The sequence below is a fragment of the Bubalus kerabau genome, chromosome 8 (assembly GCF_029407905.1).
Source record: "Bubalus kerabau isolate K-KA32 ecotype Philippines breed swamp buffalo chromosome 8, PCC_UOA_SB_1v2, whole genome shotgun sequence".
Lineage (NCBI taxonomy): Eukaryota > Metazoa > Chordata > Mammalia > Artiodactyla > Bovidae > Bubalus > Bubalus kerabau.
The window spans coordinates 80800499-80826516 of NC_073631.1; the positions used below are offsets into that span (position 1 = coordinate 80800499).

At 43.1% G+C, this 26018-nt stretch overlaps 1 protein-coding gene across 1 annotated transcript in view; it reads right to left on the reverse strand.

Annotated features, from left to right (window-relative positions):
• HECW1 (HECT, C2 and WW domain containing E3 ubiquitin protein ligase 1) overlaps positions 1 to 26018 on the reverse strand; it is a 483654-nt gene that overhangs the window by 40531 nt on the left and 417105 nt on the right. The window contains exons 21-23 of the mRNA XM_055590733.1: positions 24441 to 24561; positions 23576 to 23689; positions 22364 to 22516 (exon numbers count right to left, since the gene is read on the reverse strand). Of these exons, the coding sequence (XP_055446708.1) occupies positions 22364 to 22516; positions 23576 to 23689; positions 24441 to 24561 (388 nt within the window). The remainder of the gene's footprint in view (positions 1 to 22363; positions 22517 to 23575; positions 23690 to 24440; positions 24562 to 26018) is intronic.

Sequence of the window (26018 nt, forward strand, 5' to 3'; positions counted from 1 at the left end):
TGATCGCTAATTAGCAACTGAAATGAATGTCTAGCCTTGGTCCCTGCCAAGTGCCCCCATCAGTATCAGTCCTGTGGGAAGGCAAAGGAGTAAGATCAGAGCTGCTTGTTCCTCAGTGTGGCAATATGGTGGGCCAAGTGGGTGACTCCCTCTCAGAGAAAGTTCTTCCAGACATAGATTGTGCAGATTATCTGTAGTGGGTTGAATGTGCCCCCAAAGATGCATCCATTTCTTCAACCCTGAACCTGTGAACATGACCTTATTTGGAAAAAGGGTCCTTGCAGATATAATTAAGGATCTCAAGCTGAGATCATCTTAGATTGTCCAGGTGGGCCCTAAATCCACTGACAAAGGTCCTTATAAGAGACAGAAGAGAAGATATAGAAACAGAGACTAAAATGGTGCTCCTATAAGTCAAGGAACGCTTGGAGCCAGCAGAAGCTGAATGAAGTCAGGGAGAATTCTCCCCTTAGAGTCTTGAGAGGGAACAAGTCCTTGCTGACATTTTGACAAAATTTTAATTTATTAGTTTATTTTTGGCTGTGCTGGGTCTTTATTGCTATGAGAGCTATTCTCTAGCTGTGGTGGCTTCTCTTGTTGCAGAGCATGGGCTGTAGGGCACATGGGCTTCAGCAGCACGTGGGCTTCAGAGCACACGGACTCAGTAGTTGTGGATCCCAGGCTCTAGAGCAAAGGCTCAATGGTTGTAGCATGCGGGCCTTGTTGCTCCCCGGCATATGGGATCTTCCTGGACCAGGGATCGAACCCGTGTCTCCTGCATTGGATTGGCAGGTGGATTCTGTGCCACTGAGTCCTAGGGAAGCCACTTGCTGACACTTTGATTTTGGACTTCCAGAATGGAGAATTCTCAGAGTGTGAAAATTTGCTTCAGAGCACACAGACTCAGTAGTTGTGGATCCCAGGCTCTAGAGCAAAGGCTCAATGGTTGTAGCATGTGGGCCTTGTTGCTCCCCGGCATATGGGATCTTCCTGGACCAGGGATCGAACCCGTGTCTCCTGCATTGGATTGGCAGGTGGATTCTGTGCCACTGAGTCCTAGGGAAGCCGCTTGCTGACACTTTGATTTTGGACTTCCAGAATGGAGAATTCTCAGTGTGTGAAAATTTGCTGTGGCAAGTCTGGGAAGGCAATACAGTACTCAGTGCAGGGTACTATAAAGAGGATACCCCTATTCCTTAGTCTTCTGGAATGATTATTAAACATATTATTGTGGCGTTTGTAAGCTGAATCCCTGCTGCTGCTAAGTTACTTCAGTCGTGTCTGACTCTATGTGACCCAATAGACGGCAGCCCACCAGGCTCCCCCGTCCCTGGGATTCTCCAGGCAAGAACACTGGAGTGGGTTGCCATCTCCTTCTCCAATGCATGAAAGTAAAAAGTGAAAGTGAAGTCGCTCAGTCGTGTCCAACCCTCAGCGACTCCATGGACTGCAGCCTACCAGGCTCCTCCATCCATGCCATTTCCAGGCAAGAAGTGGGGTGCCATTGCCTTCTCCGAAGCTGAATCCCTAAAGTCATATATTTAATTTCATGCAAGAGGAGACTCTGATTTTCAATGAGACAAAGAGTTTGCTTCCATGCCCAAAATTATATTGAAAAATTGAACAAAACATGCTGCTTGCCTGGATAACTAAAACATTCTGAGATCTGCTATATCCTCATCCAACTGATTAAAATAGGAAGGTAAAGGTTTAAAAGGCCTTGATTATCTGAGCTGCACAGCCCAGAGAATAAAGGAATAGTGGTGTCACTGTGCTCCAGGCAAAACTCACAGTGCCCTATTGGCCCCTGAACTGTCATACCATTTCCTTGTCTATGCTTCATTATATAATGCACAGTATTACATGAAAACTGAATCAGGTTAAAAAAATAATCAACTGGATATAACTTAAGCAACTTTTAGGTTTTTCATCCACCCATCCATCCATTCAATCTTTTAACAAATCCATGAAAATGGTTTCAATAGGCCATTTGTGAGGCACTGTCTAGCTGCTGGGGTCCTTGGAGTACAACAGACAAGAGCATACAGCCTAGTGACATTATGGTTCAGGAAAGTATTAGAATTACTGAACGACTACCTAAGTCTCAGCTAAAGTGACATTTTGTACTTTCTACATGACTGGCGAAATAGTAATGGCTTTGACAAATCACGTCCTCATGCTATACTGGAAGTACTGGTGCAACCAGATACCGGGAATACTTGAAGCTATTTATGTAATTGGCTCTAAATTAATTGTATTGGTGAAGGAGAAGGATGGGAAGGACACACAATATAATAAATCAACATGATGTCAGAGCTTGCAACTATGTTCTATTCAGCTTTGTGGTTTTGAAGATTTATCAACTGATTGTATTTTCTTTATGTAATAGAATTAATTGATATTCTTTGAGATTAGAAAATAAGGAGAAAGTCCCTAGAAGACTGGGTAGTAGGGAAAGCCAATCTTGGAGTCCACGTTTGCTACTCATCATCTGAAAACTGGAAGCCCGTCTTGTCTGTGCCCACACAGGTCCCAAGGCATCTGTCTACTCTGTTCCCAGCCTGTGCCTGAGGGTTTGTTTCTGGATTATGTCACACACTTTCTTAGAAATCTAGAATGATTTCCATGTATCTTTCACATACATATTACTGATCGTTAGATTTACATGTCTTCACCAATTATGACCCTTCTCAGACCCTATGTCCATTTGGGTAATTTGTTCCTGTTCTCAACTTGATTATGGTTGAACTTTTGTCTCTGGTCCATCTGTGCAAATGTTCCTTTCAACACTTTTCCCAGATAGCTTTACTATTCTCAATTTAGGAAATCCTTTCCAGGTGGTTGACACTGGCCCTGGCCCTCTACTTCTACTTCTACCTCTACTTCTACCACCACGAGCACTGCCACTACTGCTAAGTCACTTCAGTCGTGTCTGACTCTGTGCGACCCCATAGACGGCAGCCCACCAGGCTCCCCCGTCCCTGGGATTCTCCAGGCAAGAACACTGGAGTGGGTTGCCATTTCCTTCTCCAATGCATGGAAGTGAAAAGTGAAAGGGAAGTCGCTCAGTCATGTCCGACTCCTAGCCACCCCATGGACTGCGGCCTCCCAGGCTCCCCCATCCATGGGATTTTCCAGGCAAGAGTACTGGAGTGGGGTGCCACTGCCCTCTCCGGCCCTGGCCCTCTAGTCATCCCCATTTCTGTTGCAATCAAACTCTTCACCCTTCCCACTGCTCTGAATATATATATATCCTTTAATGAAATTGAGGTTAAACAGAAAATAAACCTTTATATAACTTATATTTTAAAAACCTCTTCTGATAGAAAGTCTTTTGAAGATGAGATGTTGCTGACTCTGTTAATTCTATTTAAATAAGTCAGAAAATGAACACATCTCATGGAAAGTGCATCTTTCAGTGACTTATCCAATACTTCCAATATTTTAGATTTTTATAATTAGAGTCAAGCCTAAGAATTTTTCAGCCGTGATATTGACCACATGTTGTATCTATCCTTGGGGTTGTATTGTTACTAGAGACTACTTTCATTTCCTTTGTCCTCAAAGCAAATTTTTAAGATGGGCATCAACCATTTCCATTTATTTAATAAGGTCATAATGTATTCATAAAACAGTCTGAGTCACGTAATCAAAGCATAATTTTTAATCCCCATGCTACATGTTAGGATGCTAAAGTAAGGTAATGTAAACAGTCTGGTCAAATAATAATTAACTTTGATTCTCTTAAAAGCTTTCCTCAGTTTAAATCCTAATAAACCAGGGACATTAGAAAAATAGGAAATGACATCTCCCATCTTAGCGCAGCACAGAAGCTTCTCCCATGCCTTCACCAGCGGTTACTTACACAAAATGTGCTGTGACTTCTTTTCCAAACATCTAAGCATACAGGAGAGCTAATGGGGAAATCATAGCCTGAAAACCCAGATCTCCACAGTCTTTGCAGTGGGAACTTGTTTTTCTTTTCTTTTTTTGAAATCCTTTCAATGTTAGGTCTACATAGCATGTCCTGGCCTCTCCCCTTTTCTCTTCCCATCTTCAAATAAGGGATAATAAGGTTCAATTTCGCTTACCTACCTTGAGGGAGAATTTTAGAAAAGAGTAATTTAATGTTAATAGGTTCTTTGAAGATGAAAAAGCACTTCATAATTGCTAACTTCTATTATATTTTAAAAAGCCATCTCAAAGATATTCCTCTTTCCTTATGCTCATAACTTTGATTAATTAAAAATAATTATCCTTTCTCAACCTCATTATTTGAGTGCATTAAATATGAGATTCCCACACCATGCCTGTTTCCATGCTTTACCCAGTATTACTGCCTTCCTTTTTGGATCTTCATGTTTTCTAACTTCTCACATACTGGTAAATGAAGTGAAAATCTGTCATTTCTGCCTGGGGTGATTTCATGTCTTTGTGTGAAAACTGCACCAATATCTAGCTTTCTTTTTCTGACACTTTCTGGGTGGGGTGGGGGGTTGGGGGGGGGCGCATGAAGCTGCCAGCATCTATGGCAATGTTTTCCCAAGGGTGGCAATCCTTCCTTTGGCATCAGGGTCTCTGAGATGCTTGTTCAAATACAAGTGCCCAGAGAATAGACTCTTTGTGGGGTGGGTTCTGGGAATCTGCTTTTAAAACAAGTTCCGAGGTTACTGACTAAAGTTTGAGACCCACAGACTCCAAGTCCCTCATCCCCCCACCTTTTTTTTAAGATAGAAAAAAAAAAGTTCTGGGGAACTCCCTGGTGCTCCAGTGTTTAGGATTTCACACTTTCACTGCTGAGGGCATGGTTCAATCCCTGGTAAGAGAACTAAGATCCCATGAGCCAAAAAAGGTCTCAGAGTCAGAAGTGAAGTTTTGCCTTAGGCATCAGTCAATGCACTCTATGCACGGGTACCACAGAAGGACGGAGTTCAAAAACCTATCTCTTCCAAAAGCAGAGGATGTGAAGTGTCCTGCCTGTCCTCCTCTCAGCCCAACGACCTGCATCCATGCCTTCTCCCGCTCCATTACATAGAAGGGGGCTTCTTCCTGTTTTTCCTAAGCTAATTTCCTTCTTGTATCACCAGCCTGTAAGTGGTCACACTTGCCAGGGGCTTCCCTCCAGTCCAGAGGAAGAAGGGCTGCTCAGGTTTCAGGGTTTCTCTTTTCACTTTTGCCATAGATCTCCTTCCCTCTTGGAGGGGAAATGGCAACCCACTCCAGTATTTCTTGCCTGAAAAATCCCATGGACAGAGGAGCCTGGGGGGCTGTAGTCCATGGGGTCACAAAGAGTCAGACATGACTGAGTGACTAAACACAAGTACCTTCCCTCCTGCTTCCCCAGGGCTCCTGTCTCATCAATTTCTGTCCTCTCTTATAATTAAAATCTTTCCCTCTCTTCTTACATTGTTTCCTCAAAATCTTGCACCCTTCGACCTGCCCCACCCAGCTGAGCTTCCAGAAAGAGCAGTGACCAGGCTATGGATGGCTAAGACACACGAAACCATGCAGAGCTCCCTTTAGAATGTACAAACGGGGTGGGGGTGGGGGTGCAGGTGGGAACAAGAAGTTCGTCCTTGCTGTGGAGCTGCTCTGGAGTTAGCCTTTGGGAAGTGGAGTCTTGACTCTTTGCAGTCCCCCGTACTTGCAGAACGACACTTCCCTGCTCCCATGCCACACCCGTCGTGGTCTGCATTCCCTCTGCTGGGTGCACATTCCTGCCCGCTGAGTTCAGGGTTTGGCCCTAAGCTAGTCTCCCATCTCCACAGCTAATAGTGGGTTCAGCTTTGTCCTGGCATTCCTGCCAGTGGTTTGCTCTGTAATTGTTCCCTCCTCATCTGTGGGAAGACTGAGGCGTGGTATCTGTCCTCCCGCACATGCAGGCCTGCAGGGAGAGGTGGGGTAGCCTGCTGCTGGGCAGGTGACAGAACCACCTGCCTGAACACTCCTCGCCACCAACCACCCAGAAAAGCCATGGGAATCCTGATTCCTGAGGGGTGTGACTTGGCGCCAAGTTTTGCTTCTGATTGAGTCCAGGAGGCAAATGATGAAAGCAAGTGAGAGAATCACTCCTAAAGAGTACTAATATATAATTTCATTTCTATGAATTTCTAGAACATACAAAGAAAATAGGTGCTGAAGAGATTTATTCAGAGGTTTAACAGAGTTGAGAAGGGTCAAGGATAGACCGGGACGGACCACGAGAAGATTTCTGAGGTGATAGAAAAATGCTTTATCTTTACAGAGGTGCAGGATATAAATGTATATGTTGTTGTTTAGTCACTAAGTTGTGTCTGACTCTTTGCAACCCCATGGACTGTAGCCCACCAGGCTCCTCTGTCCGTAGAATTCTTCAGGCAAGAATACTGGAGTGGGTTGCCATTTCCTTCTCCAGGGGATCTTCCTGACCCAGGGGTGGAACCTTGTCTCCTGCATTGCCGGTGGATCCTTGATTGTCCCAGCTACCAGGGAAGATCGAGTAAAGGGAGGGGGCTGGCAAAATGGGATGGAGAATGGAAGATACCAGAGGTGGAGTGAGTGAGGTTGCAGTGCAGTCATGTGGCATTTCTAATACACCAGAGGCTCACCATCCCGCACTGGGCCCTCAGAAATAGGAGGGAGCATTTAGGAATTCATGTCTCAGACAACTGTTTCTCTCTAAAACTTAGCTAAGCCATTTGAACCAAATGCAATTTTAATTGCTAAGGATTTTTAAAAGTTTACACACGCTTATAATTTTTATGTCAATTCATTAATATGCTCATGGATGCTTTTAAAAATAATCATTGGTTTTGTCTTCTTGAGCAGTCAGCTCTGTTGGCGGTTCTCTCCTCATCTCATCTCCTGGGACCCATGTTGACTAAGATGTATGCTTCCATATTTTTCATCTAAATCATTTAATCATATTCTTTGCTGCTGTTCAGTCACTCAGTGTCCAACTCTTTGTGACCCAATGGGCTGTAGCACGCCAGGCTTCCCTGTCCTTCATCATCTCCTGGAGCTTGCTCAAACTCATGTCCATCGAGTTGGTGATGCCATCCAACCATCTCATACTCTGTTGTCCCTGTTTCCTCCTGCCTTCAATCTTTCCCAGCATCAGGGTCTTTTCTGAGTTAGCTCTTTGCATTGGGTGGCCAAAGTATTGAAGTTTCAGCATCAGTTCTTCCAATGAATATTCAGGAGATTTCCTTTAGGATTGACTAGTTTGATCTCCTTACATTCCAAGGGACCATTCAAGAGTCTTCTCCAACACCACAGTTGAAAAGTATCAGTTCTTCGATCCTCAGCCTCTTTATGGTCCAACTCTCACATCCATACATGACTACAGGAAAAACCATAGCTTTGACTATATGGACTTCGGTCAGTAAAGTAATGTCTCTGCTTTTTAATATGCCATCTAGGTTTGTCATAGCTTTTCTTCCAAGGAGGAAGTGTCTTTTAATTTCATGGCTGCAGTCACCATCTGCAGTGATTTTGGAGCCCAAGAAAATAAAGTCTGTCACTGTTTTCATTGTTTCCCCATCTATTTGCCATGAAATGATGGAACTGGATGTCATGATTTTCATTTTTTGAATGATGAGTTTTAAGCCAGCTTTTTCATCTTCCTCTTTCATTTTCATCAAGAGGCTCTTTAGTTCCTCTTTGCTTTCTGGATAAGGGTGGTGTCATCTGCATATTGAGGTTATTGATATTTCTCCCAGCAATCTTGATTCCTGCTTGTGCTCCATCCAGCCTAGTGTTTCACATGATGTACTCTGCATATAAGTTAAATAATCAGGGTGACAATATACAGCCTTGATGTACTCCTTTCCCAATTTGGAACCAGTCTGTTGTTCCATGTCCAGTTCTAACTGTTGCTTCTTGACCTCCATATAGGTTTCTTAGGAGGCAGGTAAGGTGGTCTGGTATTTCCATCTCTTGAAGAATTTTCCAGTTTGTAGTGATCCACACAGTCAAAGGCTTTAGCGTAGTCAATGAAGCAGAAGTAGATGTTTTTCTGGAATTCTCTTGCTTTTTCTATGATCCAACGGATCATACACTAATTTATTTGTATTTACATATCTATCTATATTTATATACATACAGGTTTTGTGTCATTATTTTTCAGCTTTTAAATTGTGTTGTTCATACTTTTTGGCTTTTCTTTCCTCAACAATATCTTAAAGAAATCCCTCTCCATCATTTGGTAAGATCTGACTCAGCCCTTTAACACCTCATGTCACTGTGCAGTGTGGAGCTGCTGTGATGAAGTTAACTGGTCTCTGCTGATAGATACTTGGGATGCTTTTACATTCGTGTCTTCACAAACAGCTGTTTGTGAAGCAGATGTATGTCTTCACATGCATCCTGGTATGTTTTGTTAGGGAAGATAGGATAGCTTTTAGAAGTTTACACTGGAGAACCGTGTGCCTAGGTTGGACTCCTGGTTCTTCCATTTACCAGTTGTGTTACCCTGGACAAGTACTGAACCTGTATGGTTATCAGTTTCCTCATTTATGAAGTAGGCGGATCAGAACAGCATGTGCAGTTCATGCAAAGCCTTTACAAAGAAACCTGGTCCATAATGAGGGCTCAATAAATATTAACTCTTATGAGTCCTTATAGCAGTGCTTTTATTTCTATGAGATAGAATCACGGGCCAAAGGGTATATGGGTTTAAAAGTTATAGTATATATCATTGATTGTGCTTTGAAAAAAAGGCTACCAAAAGTCATGTTTCTACTGGAAATGCAAGAGAATAATCTTTCACCCATATCCCCTTGAAAAGATACAATTCTTTTTAATTTTTGCTAATTTTATTGTTATAAAGTGATACATCATTGTCATTTTATTTGGCCATTGATAAAGTTGAAATTCATTTTATGGGTTTGTGGATTATTTGGATTTTTTCTTCTCTAAACAGTTTTTTTCACTTTGCTGATTTTTCTAGTGTTATTTCTCACTTCTTTTCGCATTAGAAGAGCTCTTTGAAATCTATATATTACAGATTTTCAATCTCTGATTTTTCTGATTTACAAAGATTATTTTTCAAAATCAAAACTTACCTTTTGCCTTTATGGTGTTTTTTTTTGCCATAAAAACTATTTTCATTTTTATACATTTAAATATATCTTTCTTTTCTCTTACAGATTCTAGGGTTCAAATCTTGACTGAAAAAGTCTCTACTATTCAAAGTTTCTGAAGTTTGTTTTCTATTCCCAAAAATGTTTGTTCTAGAATATACAGAAAGTCCTCTAGAGTTTATTGAAGACACTTTACTGTCATATTTTTACATGTGCTTTATACTAGAGAGGAATTTAGCCTATTTTTTTTTCCTTTTTTGGTTGCACAGTCAGCTGTGCTGCCATCATTAACTGAGTAGTCCTTTCTTTTCCAACTGAATTAAAGTGCCATCTTTGTCATATAAATCTCACACAGCCTTAGGTCTTTTTCTGCATAATGCAAGTGTTGAAAGGGAGTTCTCCTTAATAGTTCTGAAAGCTTTACTAGAGGTTTCTCACAAGTTCTTAAGAAAAGTGGGTTAAGAAGCGGACACAGTCACAATCAGACATGCATATTTTATGGTGACTTCTCAACTAACGTGTGCACTGAGTTTCTTTAGGGCAATGCTAGGAAGGCTGCTGGGATTCAGCCAGGAATGGGACCAGAGAAGCTCTTGTGGGTGCCTAAGAAGGAACACAGGGGCTGCTGTTGGGATGGTGTTGGGGTGGGGGAGCTTATCTGACCCATGACTCAAATGAACAAGACACACTGAGCTATTCTTTCAGGAGGGGCCTTTGAGGGTTGAAGGGCCAGGACACATTCAATGGAATCTCATGATACTGTGGTTTCTACCTACTAATTCAGACTCTGAAGATGTAGCAAGGGATATTTAAAGTGTGTTATCCAGGACTTCTTAAGTTCCATAAAACTCTACAATTACACTTAATACCCACTTGGCCAAACTCTAAACATGCTCCAAGAGGCCTCCCTCCCGCCTCCACCTCCTCTTGCTAAAGACGTGAAAACAGATTTCTGCCACCCAGGTTGTGTCTGCTTGGAAAGGGAGAGGGCATAGCAGGGGCAGAAGGACAGGGAGAAGCCTGCTTCGCAGTTAGCAGAGGTCCTCGGAAATTCTGGCTTGAGAGGGCCCGGGATTTCTGGTTATGATGCTGATAGGCTAAATTTGTCACCGTCACTAACATGAAATGAACACTCGGACCTCCTGGTGGTTGCACAGAAACTGAGTAAACAACATCAGATCTCTAACTCTGGCTTCTGAAAGTTCTGCTCACACTGACAATTACGTAAAGAGTGACTCATATCACAACGACTTCTTAAAACGATACATTAACGAACAGTGCATGTCGACACTCTGGCACTCTTACTCAAAAGAGTTCACCTTTTTCATTTGTTCAGTGCGTCTTAGATTTGCTCTGGGAAAAGTGGTATTCAGAATCACTGAGACAGATAAAGAATTTTCAGTGGTGATTTCAGAGAGAACAATGAGTAGAAACTTAACTGACACTCAACAATGATCTCCATTTTTCTGAATCCCAAATATTCTGAACTAAAAATTGAAATGAGATCGAAACTCTCACAACCAAGGAGTTTGAATTGAATATTATTCCTTCTATCCATCCATCGATCCACCTACCCACCCACCCCTCTACCCATCCATTCACCCACCTACCCATCTATCCACCCACCCATCCATCCATTTATCTATCCACCCATCCATCATCCATTCACCCATCCATCTATCTACCCATCCATCCATCCACCCACCCATCCACTCATCTACTCACCCATTCATCCTCCCTTCTTCCTTCTCTCCCTCCTGTCCTTTGTTTCTTTTCTTCCTTCCACACATATTTATTGAGTGCAAAGTTTGTAACTAGGAAAGCAAGACCTCGTTCTCTCAAATAAATAGTAAGGAGTTAGTAAGCAATAAATAGTAAGACAAATAGTAAGGAGTTACAAGTGTACAATATAAATCTAAAATATACTTTATTTTAGAGAGTGGTAAGTTCTGCTGATATAATGAGTTAAGATGTTAAGCTGGAGAGTTATAACTGGCTGGGCTGTTTTAAATTGAGTGCTCAGGGACGGCACTTAGAGGAGATGTTTCAGCTGAAACGTGAATCTTTCCTATCCAGGCATAAAGATCTGAAAATACATGCATTGTGTACTATTCATAATTGATTAGACATAAAAGTAAGTTTGGAGCTTTCCACATTTACAGTTTTGTTTCTTATACCTCCATTCAAAATAGATGAGAACTTTTTACCTGGCATTTTGTATGCATCATTTTATGCAAGTGGGACATTTAATATAATGAACACCCTTACTGTCTATGGTGGTGGTCGTGGTTTAGTCGCTAAGTTGTGTCAGACTCTTGTGACCCCATGGACTGTAGCCTGCCAGGCTCCCTTGTCCATGGAATTCTCCAGGCAAGAACTGGAGTGGGCTGCCATTTCCTTCTCCACCCACTGTCTATGCTGCTGCTGCTGCTGCTAAGTCGCTTCGGTCGTGTCTGACTCTGTGCGACCCCATAGACGGCAGCCCACCAGGCTCCCCCGTCCCTGGCATTCTCCAGGCAAGAATACTGGAGTGGGTTGTCATTTCCTTCTCCAATGAATGAAAGTGAAAAGTGAAAATGAAGTCGGTCAGTCCTGTCCAACTCCTAGAGACCTCATGGACTGTAGCCTTCCAGGCTCCTCCATTCATGGGCTTTTCCAGGCAAGAGTACTGGAGTGGGTTGCCATTGCCTTCTCCGAACCCACTGTCTATAGTCCACCACTAAATATTGCTCATTTTTTCATTCTTCTGAAATAACTTTTCATTCCCACTGCTTCCACCCTAGTTTGATTCTTTATCCTCTTTTCAAACAATTATTTCAAAGAACTGCCACTTAAATCTGACACCTTCAACTTCCACTCCAATTCATCTATCTATAACCAGAGTTGACTTTCTAGAATACAGACTTACTCAAGACATTCTTTCCCCTAAAAAAAGAGACTGACATTTTCATGATAAAACCCAAAGTCCCTCAGTTCAGTTCAGTTCAGTCACTCAGTCGTGTCCAACTCTTTGCGACCCCATGAATCACAGCACGCCAGGCTTCCCTGTCCATCACCAACTCCCGGAGTTTACCCAAACTCATGCCCATTGAGTCGGTGATGCCATCCAGCCATCTCATCCTCTGTCGTCCCCTTCTCCTCCTGCTCCCAATCCCTCCCAGCATCAGAGTCTTTTCCAATGAGTCAACTCTTCGCATGAGGTGGCCAAAGTACTGGAGTTTCAGCTTCAGCATCAGTCCTTCCAATGAACACCCAGGACTGATCTCCATTAGGATGGACTGGTTGGATATCCTTGCAGTCCAAGGGACTCTCAAGAGTCTTCTCCAACACCACAGTTCAAAAGCATCAGTTCTTCGGTGCTCAGCTTTCTTCACAGTCCAACTCTCACATCCATACATGACCATTGGAAAAACCATAGACTTGACTAAACGGACCTTTGTTGGCAAAGTAATGTCTCTGCTTTTGAATATGTTATCTAGGTTGGTCATAATTTTCCTTCCAAGGAGTAAGCATCTTTTAATTTCATGGCTGCAATCCCCATCTGCAGTGATTTTGGAGCCCAAAAAAATTAAGTCTGACACAGTTTCCACTGTTTCCCCATCTATTTCCCATGAACTGATGAGACCAGATGCCATGATCTTAGTTTTCTGAATGTTGAGCTTTAAGCCAACTTTTTCACTCTACTCTTTCACTTTTCAAGAAGCTTTTTAGTTCCTCTTGACTTTCTGCCATAAGGGTGGTGTCATCTGCATATCTGAGGTTATTGATATTTCTCCCGGCAATCTTGATTCCAGCTTGTGTTTCTTCCAGTCCAGCGTTTCTCATGATGTACTCTGCATAGAAGTTAAATAAACAGGGTGACAATATACAGCCTTGACGAACTCCTTTTCCTATTTGGAACCAGTCTGTTGTTCCATGTCCAGTTCTAACTGTTGCTTCCTGACCTGCATATAGGTTTCTCAAGAGGCAGGTCAGGTGGTCTGGTATTCTCATCTCTTTCAGAATTTTCCACAGTTTATTGTGATCCACACAGTCAAAGGCTGTGGCATAGTCGAAGCAGAAATAGATGTTTTTCTGGAACTCTCTTGCTTTTTTGATGATCCAGCAGATGTTGGCAATTTGATCTCTGGTTCCTCTGCCTTTTCTAAAACCAGCTTGAACATCAGGAAGTTCACAGTTCACGTATTGCTGAAGCCTGGCTAAAGCCCAAAGTCCCTAGATGCCATTAAATGCGCTTCCCTATCTGGTGCAAGAAGCCTTTACAGCTTTTCTTTTCTCTGTTTTTCAGTCAAACACAACTGACACCTGTTTGTTCACCTGCCATCCTTCTGTGAATTTCAGGCCCTCTCCCTGGAAGTTTCCTTTCCCCATCTCTGCCAGCCAACTATTCTCACTCATTTTTAAAGCTCCTTATACCTAATACTGATACCTATGTAACGTGCTAAGTGCTATAATAGAAGTACAGATAGCATTTATCACACTGTATTGCAATTTGCCCAGAGCGGAAATAGAGGGGGCTAGAACCTACTGCAGTCAGGTTTTCTGGGTTCCAACCCCAGCCTGGTTTGTGATTATCTCTGAGTTTGCTAATGTTTGCACCTTATTTTCTTCTATAGCCTGGGTTTCTCCTATAGCCCTGGGTTATAGGGCTGTTGGAAGTGTCTAGAATAGTGCTTGGCATGTTTAACAAATTTTCAATGAATGTTTTATTGTTTAGCTTTATATTCACTTCTGTATCTTGAGAGACATAAAATCAGCATACAATGATGATTAAAAGGATAAAAAGATCAGCATGAGTACCTCATTAATATGCAAATAGAGATCATAATCAAAGAATAAAGATAAGGAATTTGGAATATTACTTTAAGATTTCTGGATCAAAGACACATACAGTTAAGGAAATGGTAATATTTTTAGTGGATGAACTGAAAGTCCTGAATTGTACAGGCTCTTTCAGGTATTTTTAATCCCTGTCATGCACCCCTCATGGGTTTCCCACCATTTTCTGTCCCACTCTGTGACCCTGGGGATAGGCCATTCTTGCTGCAATAGTTGGAGATTCCTTGCTCTCTGGTCTATGGTTGGCTTGGCCAGTGGGACTGGTGGGTGGAAGAAGGACGTTGTGCTATTTCCTGGCCTTTTCCTACCTGATTGAGGGTGGGCAGGGGTGTGTCTCTATGTGACCACAGTTCCTATGGGAGGCCCAATGGGGTTCCAGCTCTACCTCCTCTCTCTTACTTGGCATGAGTGCTAGCCTTGGAATTTTAACAATGTCCCTATCAACTTGGAAATTCTGTGGTACAAATGTTGCTAGAGTTACTCCAGGTTTCTGCTCAAAACCCATCAATCCCCCCCTTTAGCAGGACTTAATGTAAACCTTTAAGTTAGAGGGTCCAGAGATAAGAAAGATAGCTACAAATAAAAACACCAGAAGGAACCAGATGGAAACAAGATGGCAATGAATCTGACCTCATCTGACAGACCCTGAATCTCATCAGACACTGATATTTACTATATTAGCATATTAAATGACACACCTACCTTTGACCACAACTGGATATTAAGTATCAAAAAAGGCTGAGGTGGGGCATCACACTCCCTTGAAAAAGCCTTGCTCCTTCCCCAGTAGACTAAAGCAGAGGTCTCTTCATCATTAGCCTTATTTCTTCTCCCTTTGTCTTTACTCCTAAAAATTAAATCCCTCCCATCTGGTGGGTGAGTTGTTGATTGGTGAACTTAGTCAGTGCTTCACCATTCTTTGGTTATTTAATAAAGCTTGTGCTGTATCAGTCTCGGCTTCAGTTTTGTTATTTGGCTGCTCTAACCAAGGGGAAGGGGAAGAAGAACCCTCCTCCTGTGCCACTGCAGAGAGCCTCCGGATCTAGGGCCAAAGCAGGGTTCATACAACCTAACTGGGTAATACAAACAAGTAATGAAACAATTATGGAAAGTCCTTTTAGGCTGAAGGTCAAAAAAATAGATTTTTTTTTCAGTTTACTTATTATGTGTGTATAGAATCTTCACCATATTTATTCATGATAGTATCTCTCAGCACTTCACTAGAAACAAAGGGAAGGAGGTAGAAACCTCCTTTTGATTTCCAGGCTGCATCCCAGCATATGCAAAGCCCACACACAGAAAGCAGGAAGCAGAGAATTTTAAGTAGCTACCGTCAGGGAGGAGCCAGCAGGGGAAGGACCTGGGGTCAGAGGCCCCTTTGCCCATCTCTGGGATACTGCCTGGCCTGGAGGTGACTGGCAGAGGCCGACGGTGCAGGGGCAGTGTGTGTAGGGCGACCTTGTGTCAGTAATAAGCAGAGTACGGGCATCGTGCAGAGCTGAGTACAAAGCTCCCAGGGGACATGTGTGTTTGTCGCCAACATTGTAAGGGATTTACAACCACAGATGAGAAATGAAAGTGTGACCTTTGAGCAGTTAACTGCCCCTGGTTTATACGAGACCTCTGTCTTAATGGCTCTGGTAGAAGGAAGTGGCTCATGTGGCTTGTGGAACAAGCCTTATTCATGCACCCAAACTTCTGTTCATGTACCCCAATGAACTGTTCTTTTGAACACCTTAAGTGCCAGGCCTGTGCTAGGGTTAAATAAGACAGATCCATCTCTGCTTTCATGGAGCTTACTCTCTAGGGGGACACAGACAAAACAGAGTGTGAGACACAGAGGAAGGCCAGTGAAAAGATAAAGAACTTGAATAATAATTTAAAAAATGACCCATGCAAAGAGCCCTCTTCCAGCCACACCCAAGCAATGTTTCCATCCAGGGTGATGTTTAATCCTGTAAAGCTGATCGATTTTCTCTCTGTTTATTTCTGGCCTACAGGCCTGTCTGCGGAGGGAAGAGAGGGCAGGGGGCGGGAGTCCCTTCCCTTACAGGCAGACTCCTGTCCTCGCCCATCCTGTGTTAGGGACAATTTCTAGCTTTACAAGGTCAAGGCTCTGACTGTGAGCAGCCCTGTAATCTTTTGGTCTCTGTTTTCTCATGAGTGATGTGTTGCTCATAGTAAGTGTCATCTTCCTCACCGCCCATGTGGACCATGTGACCTGGGGAGTGAGCAAAGGAAGAAGGCCAGGCGCCTACATCTGGGATCAGCCACAGCCCCGCCCACCCGGCCGATGGGTCAGCACCACCTGGCTGGCCCAACATCTGAGAACTCAGGTTCAGGTTTCCTCAGTGGCACGTCCCACCCCCGCCCCCACTGCCGCAGTCACAGTGACAAAGCCCCAGGCAGGGGTCTCAGCACCCACTTGCTGCCACACTTTGTGCAAGGCCTGGAGTGACTTCATTCGGGTGTTGACCCTTCCTGGGTGCACTTTTGTCAAAATGGCCCAGCACCTCACCCTGGGGTGCAGAACGGCTCACAGGAAAATATCCAGAAGGAATAACTGCAGCGCTACCATCTGGTTCAAACGCCCACAGCCCAGCAGGGCTTCCTTTTCAAAGCTAAAGCAGACTCGGCCCCAGTGGCTCAAGTTCTGTCCACTGGTTGTGACCTCCTGTCTCCCCTAGGACCTCTGAGGCACTAATGAAACCCGAGCCCCACCCTGTGTGAGGGTCATGGTTCAATCTGGGACCAGTACTGGCTTTGCATTTGGGCTTTTTTGTCAGTCGGGGGCTTAGGAGACTGAGGTTCAGAGTCAGAGCCTCAGAGCAGAGAGGAGGTCCCAGATCACTTCGTAACAACTCACCATTCCATGTGAACTCTCACCTACCTGAGCTCTGTTCAGATTGCTAGTTGCTCCGAAAGCTCCCTGCCATTTTACTTCTGGACTACGCAGCAAATATTTTCAATGCAGGAACAGCAGTGGGTGAAAGTCCTGAAGTCCTTTCCTTTGCAAAGACAGCAGGTAACTAGCACTCTGGCCCAGGCTTTTTCACACTTTGACTTTTATAAAGGATCCATCCAGAGAGCTTTGCTAATTCTTGCAACATCTCCGCGGTTTCCTTCCTCCAGGTGTAACTGATGCATCGACATGGCCTCATCCAGCCGGAGATGTTCAGAGACAACAGAGCCTGCCTGAGAACAGGGTCCAGGCAGCTGGCAAGGCATCTGTTGAGGCCACTCTCAAGTGGTAATGAGTTGGCCAGAAGGCTAATGAGTCTCCTGTGTATTCCATCAGGCCTTTGTCTGTAGCCTTCCCTATGTCACTCCTGTGCTTGGCCCCAAGGTTTCCTCCAGAACACTCGGTCCCCTTCACACCACTAGGGCACTTAACCTCATGAACCTCTGTCACAATCCAAACACAGCTCCTGTGATCATCCCCTGATGTCCTAAGCTCTGTCCTCCCAACCCTGTGCTCTGAATCCCTGGGGACCCGTTTCTAGTCTCTGTATGCCCCCTCCAGCTTCTGCCTTCTTGGACTGCCTTCTTCCCCAGAAGCAGGTCTTCACTGGAGCACCTCCATCCCTGTCCTACTCCTCCCAAGCTGGAGCACCCTGGCCACTCATTCTCAGCTTCCCCCAGGGACCTGGGGCTCTGGCCACCCCAGACTCATCAGTATCCTCCACCTCTGCGAGCTCCCATCTCCTCCTCTCCTTCCTCCTCCTGAGCCAGTCTGCCTCTGTTGTTTTTGCTGTTCAGATGCTCAGTCGTGTCCTACTCTTTGTGACACCATGGACTGTAGCACGCTAGGCTTCCCTGTTCTTCACCAACTCCCGGAGCTTGCTCAGACTCATGTCTGTTGAGTCAGTGATGCCATTCTCCTTCTGCCCTCAATCTTTCCCAGCAGCAGGGTCTTTTCCAATGAGTCAGATCTTCGCATCAGGTGGCCAAAGTATTGGAGCTTCAGCTTTAGCATCAATCCTTCCAATGAATATTCAGGATTGATTCCCTTTAGGATTGACTGGTTTGATCTCCTTGCAGTCCAGGGGACTCTCAAGAGTCTTCTCCAACACCACAGTTCAAAAACATCAATTCTTCAATGCTCAACCTTCTTTACGTCCTACTCTCACATCCATACATGACTACTGTAAAAATATAGCTTTGACTATACAGACCTTTATCAGCAATGTAATGTCTCTGCTTTTTAATATGCTGTCTATGTTTCTCATAGGTTTTCTTCCAAGGAGCAAGCGTCTTTTAATTTCATGACTGTGTTAGTATTTGCCAATCTCAGTTTCCAGCCCAGATTTCCAAGGCAATATTCCAGGTATGTACTAATATGCCCACCTGTATTAATAATGGAACCTGCAATTTCTACCTGTCAAAGAGTGAATTCCTCCTCTTTCCTCTAAGTATTGTTTATTTCATGTAATTCTCATCACAGTGACCATCCCAACCCATCCCATGGTGCAACCAGAAACCTTAGACTTTTTCTATATTTCTCTCTCCCTCTCACCTCAACAGTCAAACAGTAAAACAACTAGCTGAGTCTCTTCTCCCTCTGAGATGTTCTTAAGGTTAGCCCCCCCTTTTCTCAGACCCCACCTCTGCCTCAGTTTGAATTCTGTTTCTCCCTGTGATGTATCAACCGCTCTGGAGCTGGTCTCAGCTCTTTCCAGCCTTTTGTCCTTAAAATTTTCCCCACGCTATGGCAAGATTTACTTTTTTAAAAACACAAACCCAGTGACAGTATTCTCTTTATGTGATGTGACCATCTGCCTCTCTCTTTGTCTCCAGCCTCATTCTCACAACCCCAAAAGCCATTCTCTGTTCTGATCTGTCTACACTGCTTGCCAAAGGCTCCATTTCCTCTCACACCTTTCAATTCTTGTTTCCATTATTGGCTCCTCAAAACACTTTTATCCTCTGCTCTGTTGATTCTCCTACTCAACTATCAGTAAAGATTGGCACATATATCCACTCCTTTTCATAAAAAAAAAAAAGATGGCACAATTATTCCTTTTTTATGAGATTCCCTGGTTTTATTCCCCACTGCACCATCCCCTACCTTGGGTTGAGTGAGACACTTTCCTTCATGATTTAATACAATTCCCAGGCTTATATATGTATCTCAGACTTACATACACACACGTATTATATATGTATAACTTGGCATTTAAGATACTATAGTGGAATTACAGATTTACTCATGTGCTCTCTCCCTTTGAAGGAAGAAATCGCATTCACTTCGCTTTTGTATTCTCCCAACACACAGCATGTACTTGATTTACAACTGTTCAGTTAATCAATGTATCCCCACAACACCCAGCAGAGTCCTATATGCTGTCATGTTTGTGAAAGCATTTCCTTAGTGATTGCTAACTCTAATTCATGACCTCTAAGACACCATCTTAAATTTCATGCACATAGACTGAGAGAATTGGGGGATTATATGAAGTATAATCTGCATACCTATATAGTCTTTAAAAATTATTGATTGATTGATTGATTTTTGGCTGTGCTGGGTCTCCACTGATGCGTGTGGGCTTTTTTCTAGGTGTGAGTGGCGGCTGCTCTCTAGTTGTGCTGTGTGCATTTCTCATTGTGGGGCTTCTCTTGTGGCAAAACAATGAGCTCTGGGTGCGCAGGCTTCAGTAGCTGCAGCACACGGGCCCGGCAGCTGTGGTTTGTGGGCTCCAGAGCTCCTGGGCTTCAGTAGTTTTGTGCGTAGGCTTAGTCGCCCTGAGGCATGTGGAATCTTCCTAGACCAAGGATCAAACCTGTGTGCCCTGCATGAGCAGGAGGATTCTTAACCACTGGACCCAGGGAAGTCCCACATATATTCTTGTTTCATGGGGGTATGGAACTCTCCATTGTCTGAGAGAGTCAGACAATGTGACTACCGGAATGTGACTGAGTTAGAGCTGGTCTTCAGTTCTTAGCCCTAAATCTTCACTGTAGTGACTTGCTGCTCTGCCCACACCATCAGCGGTGTTTCTGCCTCCCAAGCTACATCATCCACTTATTTGATAAGTTACATGAAAAGGAACAACAAAGGCAAAAAGCAACAAAAAAGCAACAACATTTGCTTCTTCACTTGTGCCAAACACTTGAAGCACATGCCCTGAGCAGGCACATGCTTTGCTCAGCTCAAGAGCTGACTCATACAAATCAGTGAAGTTAGATCACTCCTTCACACCATACACAAAAATAAACTCAAAATGGCTTGAAGACGCAAATATAACATTTGACACTATAAAACTCCTAAAAGAGAGCATAGGCAAAACATTCCCTGAGATAAATTGACCAATGTTTTCTTACGTCAGTCTCCCAAGGCAAGATAAATAAAAGGAAAAATAAACAAATGGGACCTAATCAAACTTACAAGCTTTTGCACAGCAAAGGAAACCATAAACAAAACAAAAGACAATCTATGGATTAGGAGAAAATATTTGCAAATGATGCGGCTGATAAGGGCTTAATTTCCAAAATGTACAAACAGCTCATACAACTCAATAACAAAAAAGCAAACAATGCAATAAAAAAATGGGTAGAAGATCTAGAGAGACATTTCTCCAAAGAAGACATACAGATGGCCAGTAGGCAAGTAAAAGGATGCTCAACATTGATAAGTGTTATAGAAACGCAAGTCAAAACTACAATGAGGTACCACCTTACACAGATCAGAATGGCCATCATTTAAAAGTCTACAAATAATAAATGCTGGAGGGAGTGTGGTGAAAAGGGAACCCTCCTACACTGTTGGTGGGAATGTAAACTGATGCAGCCACTATGGAGAACTGTATGAAAGTTCCTCAAAATACTAAAAACAGAGTTACCATATGATCCAGCAACCCCATTCCTGGGCATATATCTGGATGAAAGTATAATTAAAAAAGATGTATGTACCCTTATGTTTAAAAAGATACATGAATCCTTATGTTCATAGCCACACTGTTTACAATCACCATTACATGGAAACAACCTAAATGTCCATCAATAGGTGAACAGATAAAGAAGATGTGGTGCATACACAATGGAACACTACTCAGCCACAAAAAAGAAAGAAAGGGAGGATGCCATTTGTTGCAAGCTGGATGGACCTAGAGAGTATCACACTAAATGAAGTAAGTCAGAAAGAGAAAGACAAATACCATATGATATCACTTAAATGGAGAATCTAAAATACAACACAAATGAACTTATCTTTGAAACAGAAACAGACTCAGACATAAGAGAACAGACTTAATGGTTGCCAAGTGGGAGAGTAGGGGAGGAGGGATGGCTTGGGAAGTTGGGATTAGCAGATGCAAACTATTATATACAGAATGGATAAACAACAAGGTCTTATTATATTGCACCGGGAACTACATTCAATATCCTAAGATAAACCATAATGGAAAAGAATATGAAAAAAATATATATACATGTATAACTGAATCACTTTATTGTAAAGTAGACATTAGCACAACAATCTAAATCAATTATACTTCAATAAAATAAACTTTAAAAAATTAAAGAAAAAGAAGAACTCAGAGGTGAGAGTGTTTGGAGAGAGAAGTTGTGGGCTGTAGCTGGCAGCCTTAGCAGAGGTGTGTTGTTCTGATATTATGAAATCAAATTATGGGGATTTGGGCTGTAAGCCCAGTGGCTAGGTGTTACCCCAGAAGCTCCCTTCACCAGAAGCCCCAGGACACATCATCAGTAAGTTATGTCAGATAAGAACCATGTCAGCAGTTTCCGGGACCCATTTCCCTCCTGATGACAGGATCTCCTGTAGTGAAATCAGGGGTACTTTTCAAGTCGCGTGTGGGGGTGACAAAACAGGAAAGTGCATGCATCCTAGTTGTCCCATGCAGTTTTCTGGAGACTTCCACCCATATCTGAGGAATCTCAGCCACAGAAGTGTACAGAACTGACCGATACTGATCTTCTTACTCATTTCAGTTTAAGTGGTAATTGCCTCAAGATGAGAGGACCAGACATGTTGCACTTTTAAGTCAGAAGGATGCTGAGAGATCATCTAACCCAACAGCCTTATTTTAAAGCAAGATGCAGAAGCTGATGGCCACAGTGCAAAAGCCATCAGTCCAAGATCAGAGAATCTCAAACCCATGAATATCTTCAAGAAGCCCTCCCTGGGAACGCTTAGGATTTTAGTAGAATTATCAGCACTCAGGACCTATATCTACTTACCTCAGTGTTTCCTCAGAAGAAAAACTGTAGTATCTTACATCAGTGTGCAGTTGATAGGAAATTTGCAGCATCTTTAGTGATTCATTTTGTATTCTGGGTGGAAACTAGGAGAGAATTTTGTTTCCAATGCTTTGTTGTTTACTCTCATCACCCCTCATGACATCGGGCCAGTGCTTCAAACACAATGATCCTCAAGGAATACCACTGCCTTCTGACTGAAAGACCAGAACTTCCCAATATGAGAAAGTGAAAATTCCAGCTCTTACCATTCAAGATGGTTTTCTACAAAGGCAGACATGGGGCTGATCTGCACGGTGTAGGTGTCATTGGCAGAGTACTCGAAGAGTCCGTAGTAAGGGTTAAAGAGCTCCTGAGACAGAAGGAAGAAGAATTCTCTCGAAGGACCACTGTAGTCCAGGCTGCAAAGGAAGCAGAGGTCCGGGAAGCTCATTACATGAGGGAGGTGGGGGACCTGTCCCTATGCAGGACCTGGCTTGCCCTTTCAGACTCAGTGCCGGGAAAGTAGAGGGCAGCCTCTGCGCGTTACAATGGATCCCAAGGGAAGCCTAATTTGCTGAAGAAAATGAGGATGCAGTGATTGATTTGAGGATGATGTTCTTAAACATTTATGGCAGTGTTCCTTAAACTTCTTCCTGAATTACATCACACCTACTGGATAAAACACATAGCTGGTCCACAGCTGGACTTTGTCGTGTGAGACAGAAAAGACTTTCCTGTGATGGTGCATGCGCATGAATTGAAAACACTTTCTGCTAAGTTTGTCCTGCTATGCCCTCCTGGGTGGGCTTGCTTTCTACGGTTGAGATGGTTTGCTATGAAATCACTGAAAGTACATGAAAAATTTGGTAAGCAGTCATATATGTGCTTCCCTGGTGGCTCAGTCATTAAAGAATCTGCCCACAAGGCTGGAGACCACCTGCAATGCAGAAGACCTGGGTTTGACCCCTGGGTTGGGAAGATCCCCTGGAGCAGGAAATGGCAACCCACTCTAATATTCTTGCCTGGTAAACCCCATGTTAGAGGAGCCTGGCAGGCTACATCCATGGGGTTGCAAGACTTAGCAACTCAACCACTACCACCACCACCAGTCATATGTGTGCACTCTTGGGGAAAGAGTTCTTTGATCAGATACTCAGAGGGATGGGTACACCAAGGGGATACCTTTCGGGGTATATCCTGAAAAAGTAAAGATCTAGTAGATTGGTCTATATTTTGGGCTTATACTTTGAGCATGTGACCTCAGATTCTAGAACATGCCAATCATCTTAGGCTTTTGGAGAACATGAAATTCAAAGATTGGCAACACCTGGAGAGAAAGGCCTCCTGGGAGGATATGATCAGAACCACCTTGGGGCAAAGGCTTAGAGCCACGCTGCTCCTTGAGGAAAATCACCCAAGACCTGGGGGCTCTGGTCTACCCACACTGAGGTGTCTACGTGAAAGTGCTGGAGGCTCACCCCTCCTCTCCAACAAAGGTGATGTAGAGCTTGTTTCGCTGGAGCTCCTTCCGGGAATAGGCCATCACCTGATTGAAGGTTCCCTCCAACAGGTGGTCTCGACGAATGATGAGCCTAGAAATGAGAAGCCATATGGGCAGGTAGCAAGGGCTTGGGCTCCAATGTTTGGGAATGTTCTAGGTGAGATGTGGGGGCCCAGGCTGACAGTCTCACTCCCTAGGCTCTTCATCAAGGTACAGATTCCATCAGTTCAACCATGCACTTACTCTGACACTCTTTTCAAAATGATAAAAGTACCAGGACAGCACGTATCAGTTTATAATGGGACACATTCCATCCATATTATACTACTGTCAGGATATTTTTTTTTTTATCAATTCTAAGAAGAATCTCTTAAGTTGAATACCTGAATTTGGGTTCAGCTTTTCAAGATGAAAATAGTAATCATATAGCGGGGAGAAACAACTTCTTACTTAGATCCCCAAATCAAAGCTTTTTGACTAATGAGTAGTTAAATTTGTCCCAAAAATATGTAAAGGGAAACATAAGAGTTTTTATTTAGTTCAAGATTCCTTGTTTTCTGAGAAGGCCTGCCATTGATTTTATACATGGTTTTGTCTGAAATCGACTGTTCTTCCTCTCTCTCCTTACCTTCTCTTCCTGGCTCCCTTCCAATTTCCTAACCTCCCTTCTTCTTTCCAACTTCCTAACTTTTTCTTTCCTCAATTTTATGACCATGACTGATGTCATACCATGGTATCCGATTTCCAGACAAATGTTACCAAGTTATAGAGGAGAAAATGATAGAAACATCTTCCAACTGAATTCAGTGCCAAGCTCAGTGGAACTCAGTTAAATCACTCACTTAATTTTCCCTGGACCCTGACCAAATCCTTTGGCTTCCAGTTTTCGGTAGAAATTGCGGAGCTTGGCCTCAAAGTCTCTCCTGTAGGGTGAAGGGGCTCTTGCACCGGCTCTCTGTAAACCTGCAGAGAAGCACACGGGCTGAAGGTCGTCACTTTTCACTGAAGAACAAATATGCAGAGAGCAATGGTAGTGGGAGGACAATCCTAAGTCTTCCAGAGTCTGGTTAGGATTAGGATCCTAACCAGAGGCACAATCCTAAGTCTTCATATTTTTCTCCTTCAGGAAGTTTCCCTATCACTCCCTCAGTCACTTTGATAATAACCAGAAATAATATGATGCAGAGAAAAATAAATTCTGATGACAATACGTACTTATATCTTACACTCCATTTCAAATTGTATCTCTCTTCAAAATACCTGGAGGAGCATATTTATTGGCTTAATTTACCTAAATATTTGAAAATGACATAAATCAAATTAGGCTCTTATAAGTTGCCATAAGTGAATGTAACTACAATGGAGCAACCACGATTGTAATGTATGTGGATATTGTACTGCTCTAACGATATTGACCTTGATGCTTATATAAACATACCTATTAGAGCACAGGGTATTTAGGGGTTTATATTAGATTATCATGTACCATAAAAGAAAAATTATTAAGAATATTATTATTAATAATAATTCCTTACTCTTTATAGAAGGAGCTTTTGTATCACTTAGAATGCTTTGTAAATGCCTTATTATCTTTATATACCTTTCAATGAAAAAAGGACTGGAAAAGATAACATTCTTTGGCAAGTTTCCCAGATGGCTAGGATCACAGTTTGCTCCTGCAACAACTAATGTTTAGTTTATGTTCCAGATATTGAATTTATAATCTGGAGAAGACTGACACCATCAAACTCACAGAAATGAGAATATAATTACAGGTTGAGACGATTGTTACCCGTGAAGGAAGAGAACTCAGTTCTCTGAGATCACAGGACACTCTAGCCAAGTTCAGGAAGGCTTCCCTGGGAAACATGTGTAGAATAAGTAGGCATGAATTTGAGTGAGTTAGGAAAGGCTTCTGTTTAGCTAAGAGAAGAGATGAGCTGGGAGAAGATTCTAGGTAGAACACCAGCATGTGCAAAGGTACTGAGGCAGGATGGAAAGTGGTGCTCCAGTTTATCTGGAGCACAGGGAGTGAGGACCAGAATGATGTAAAACAAAGCTTGGGAGGTGGGCAGGAGACAGGTCAAATAGGATACAGTACAAATAGGATAAGGTATTCTCTTTTAAATAATTGAATGATTTTGTTTAATGTTAAACACAACAGAAAGTTAGTGTGTAGGAGCCAAGATGATGTATCTAGAGTTATAGAAACCTCAGTCTTTCTGCAGTAGACAGAGAAAACCATAGAGGTCCAGAATGGATTTAGCCCACCTAAACTGGACTAGGGTGGTGTCAGTGGGGATGAGAATAGGACAGATTGGAGATGTGTTTAGGAGGCAATGAACTGGATATAGGTAGTAAGTAAAGGTGAGTTTCAGACATTATAATGGAATGGACTTTGGCGACATTCACTGAGATGG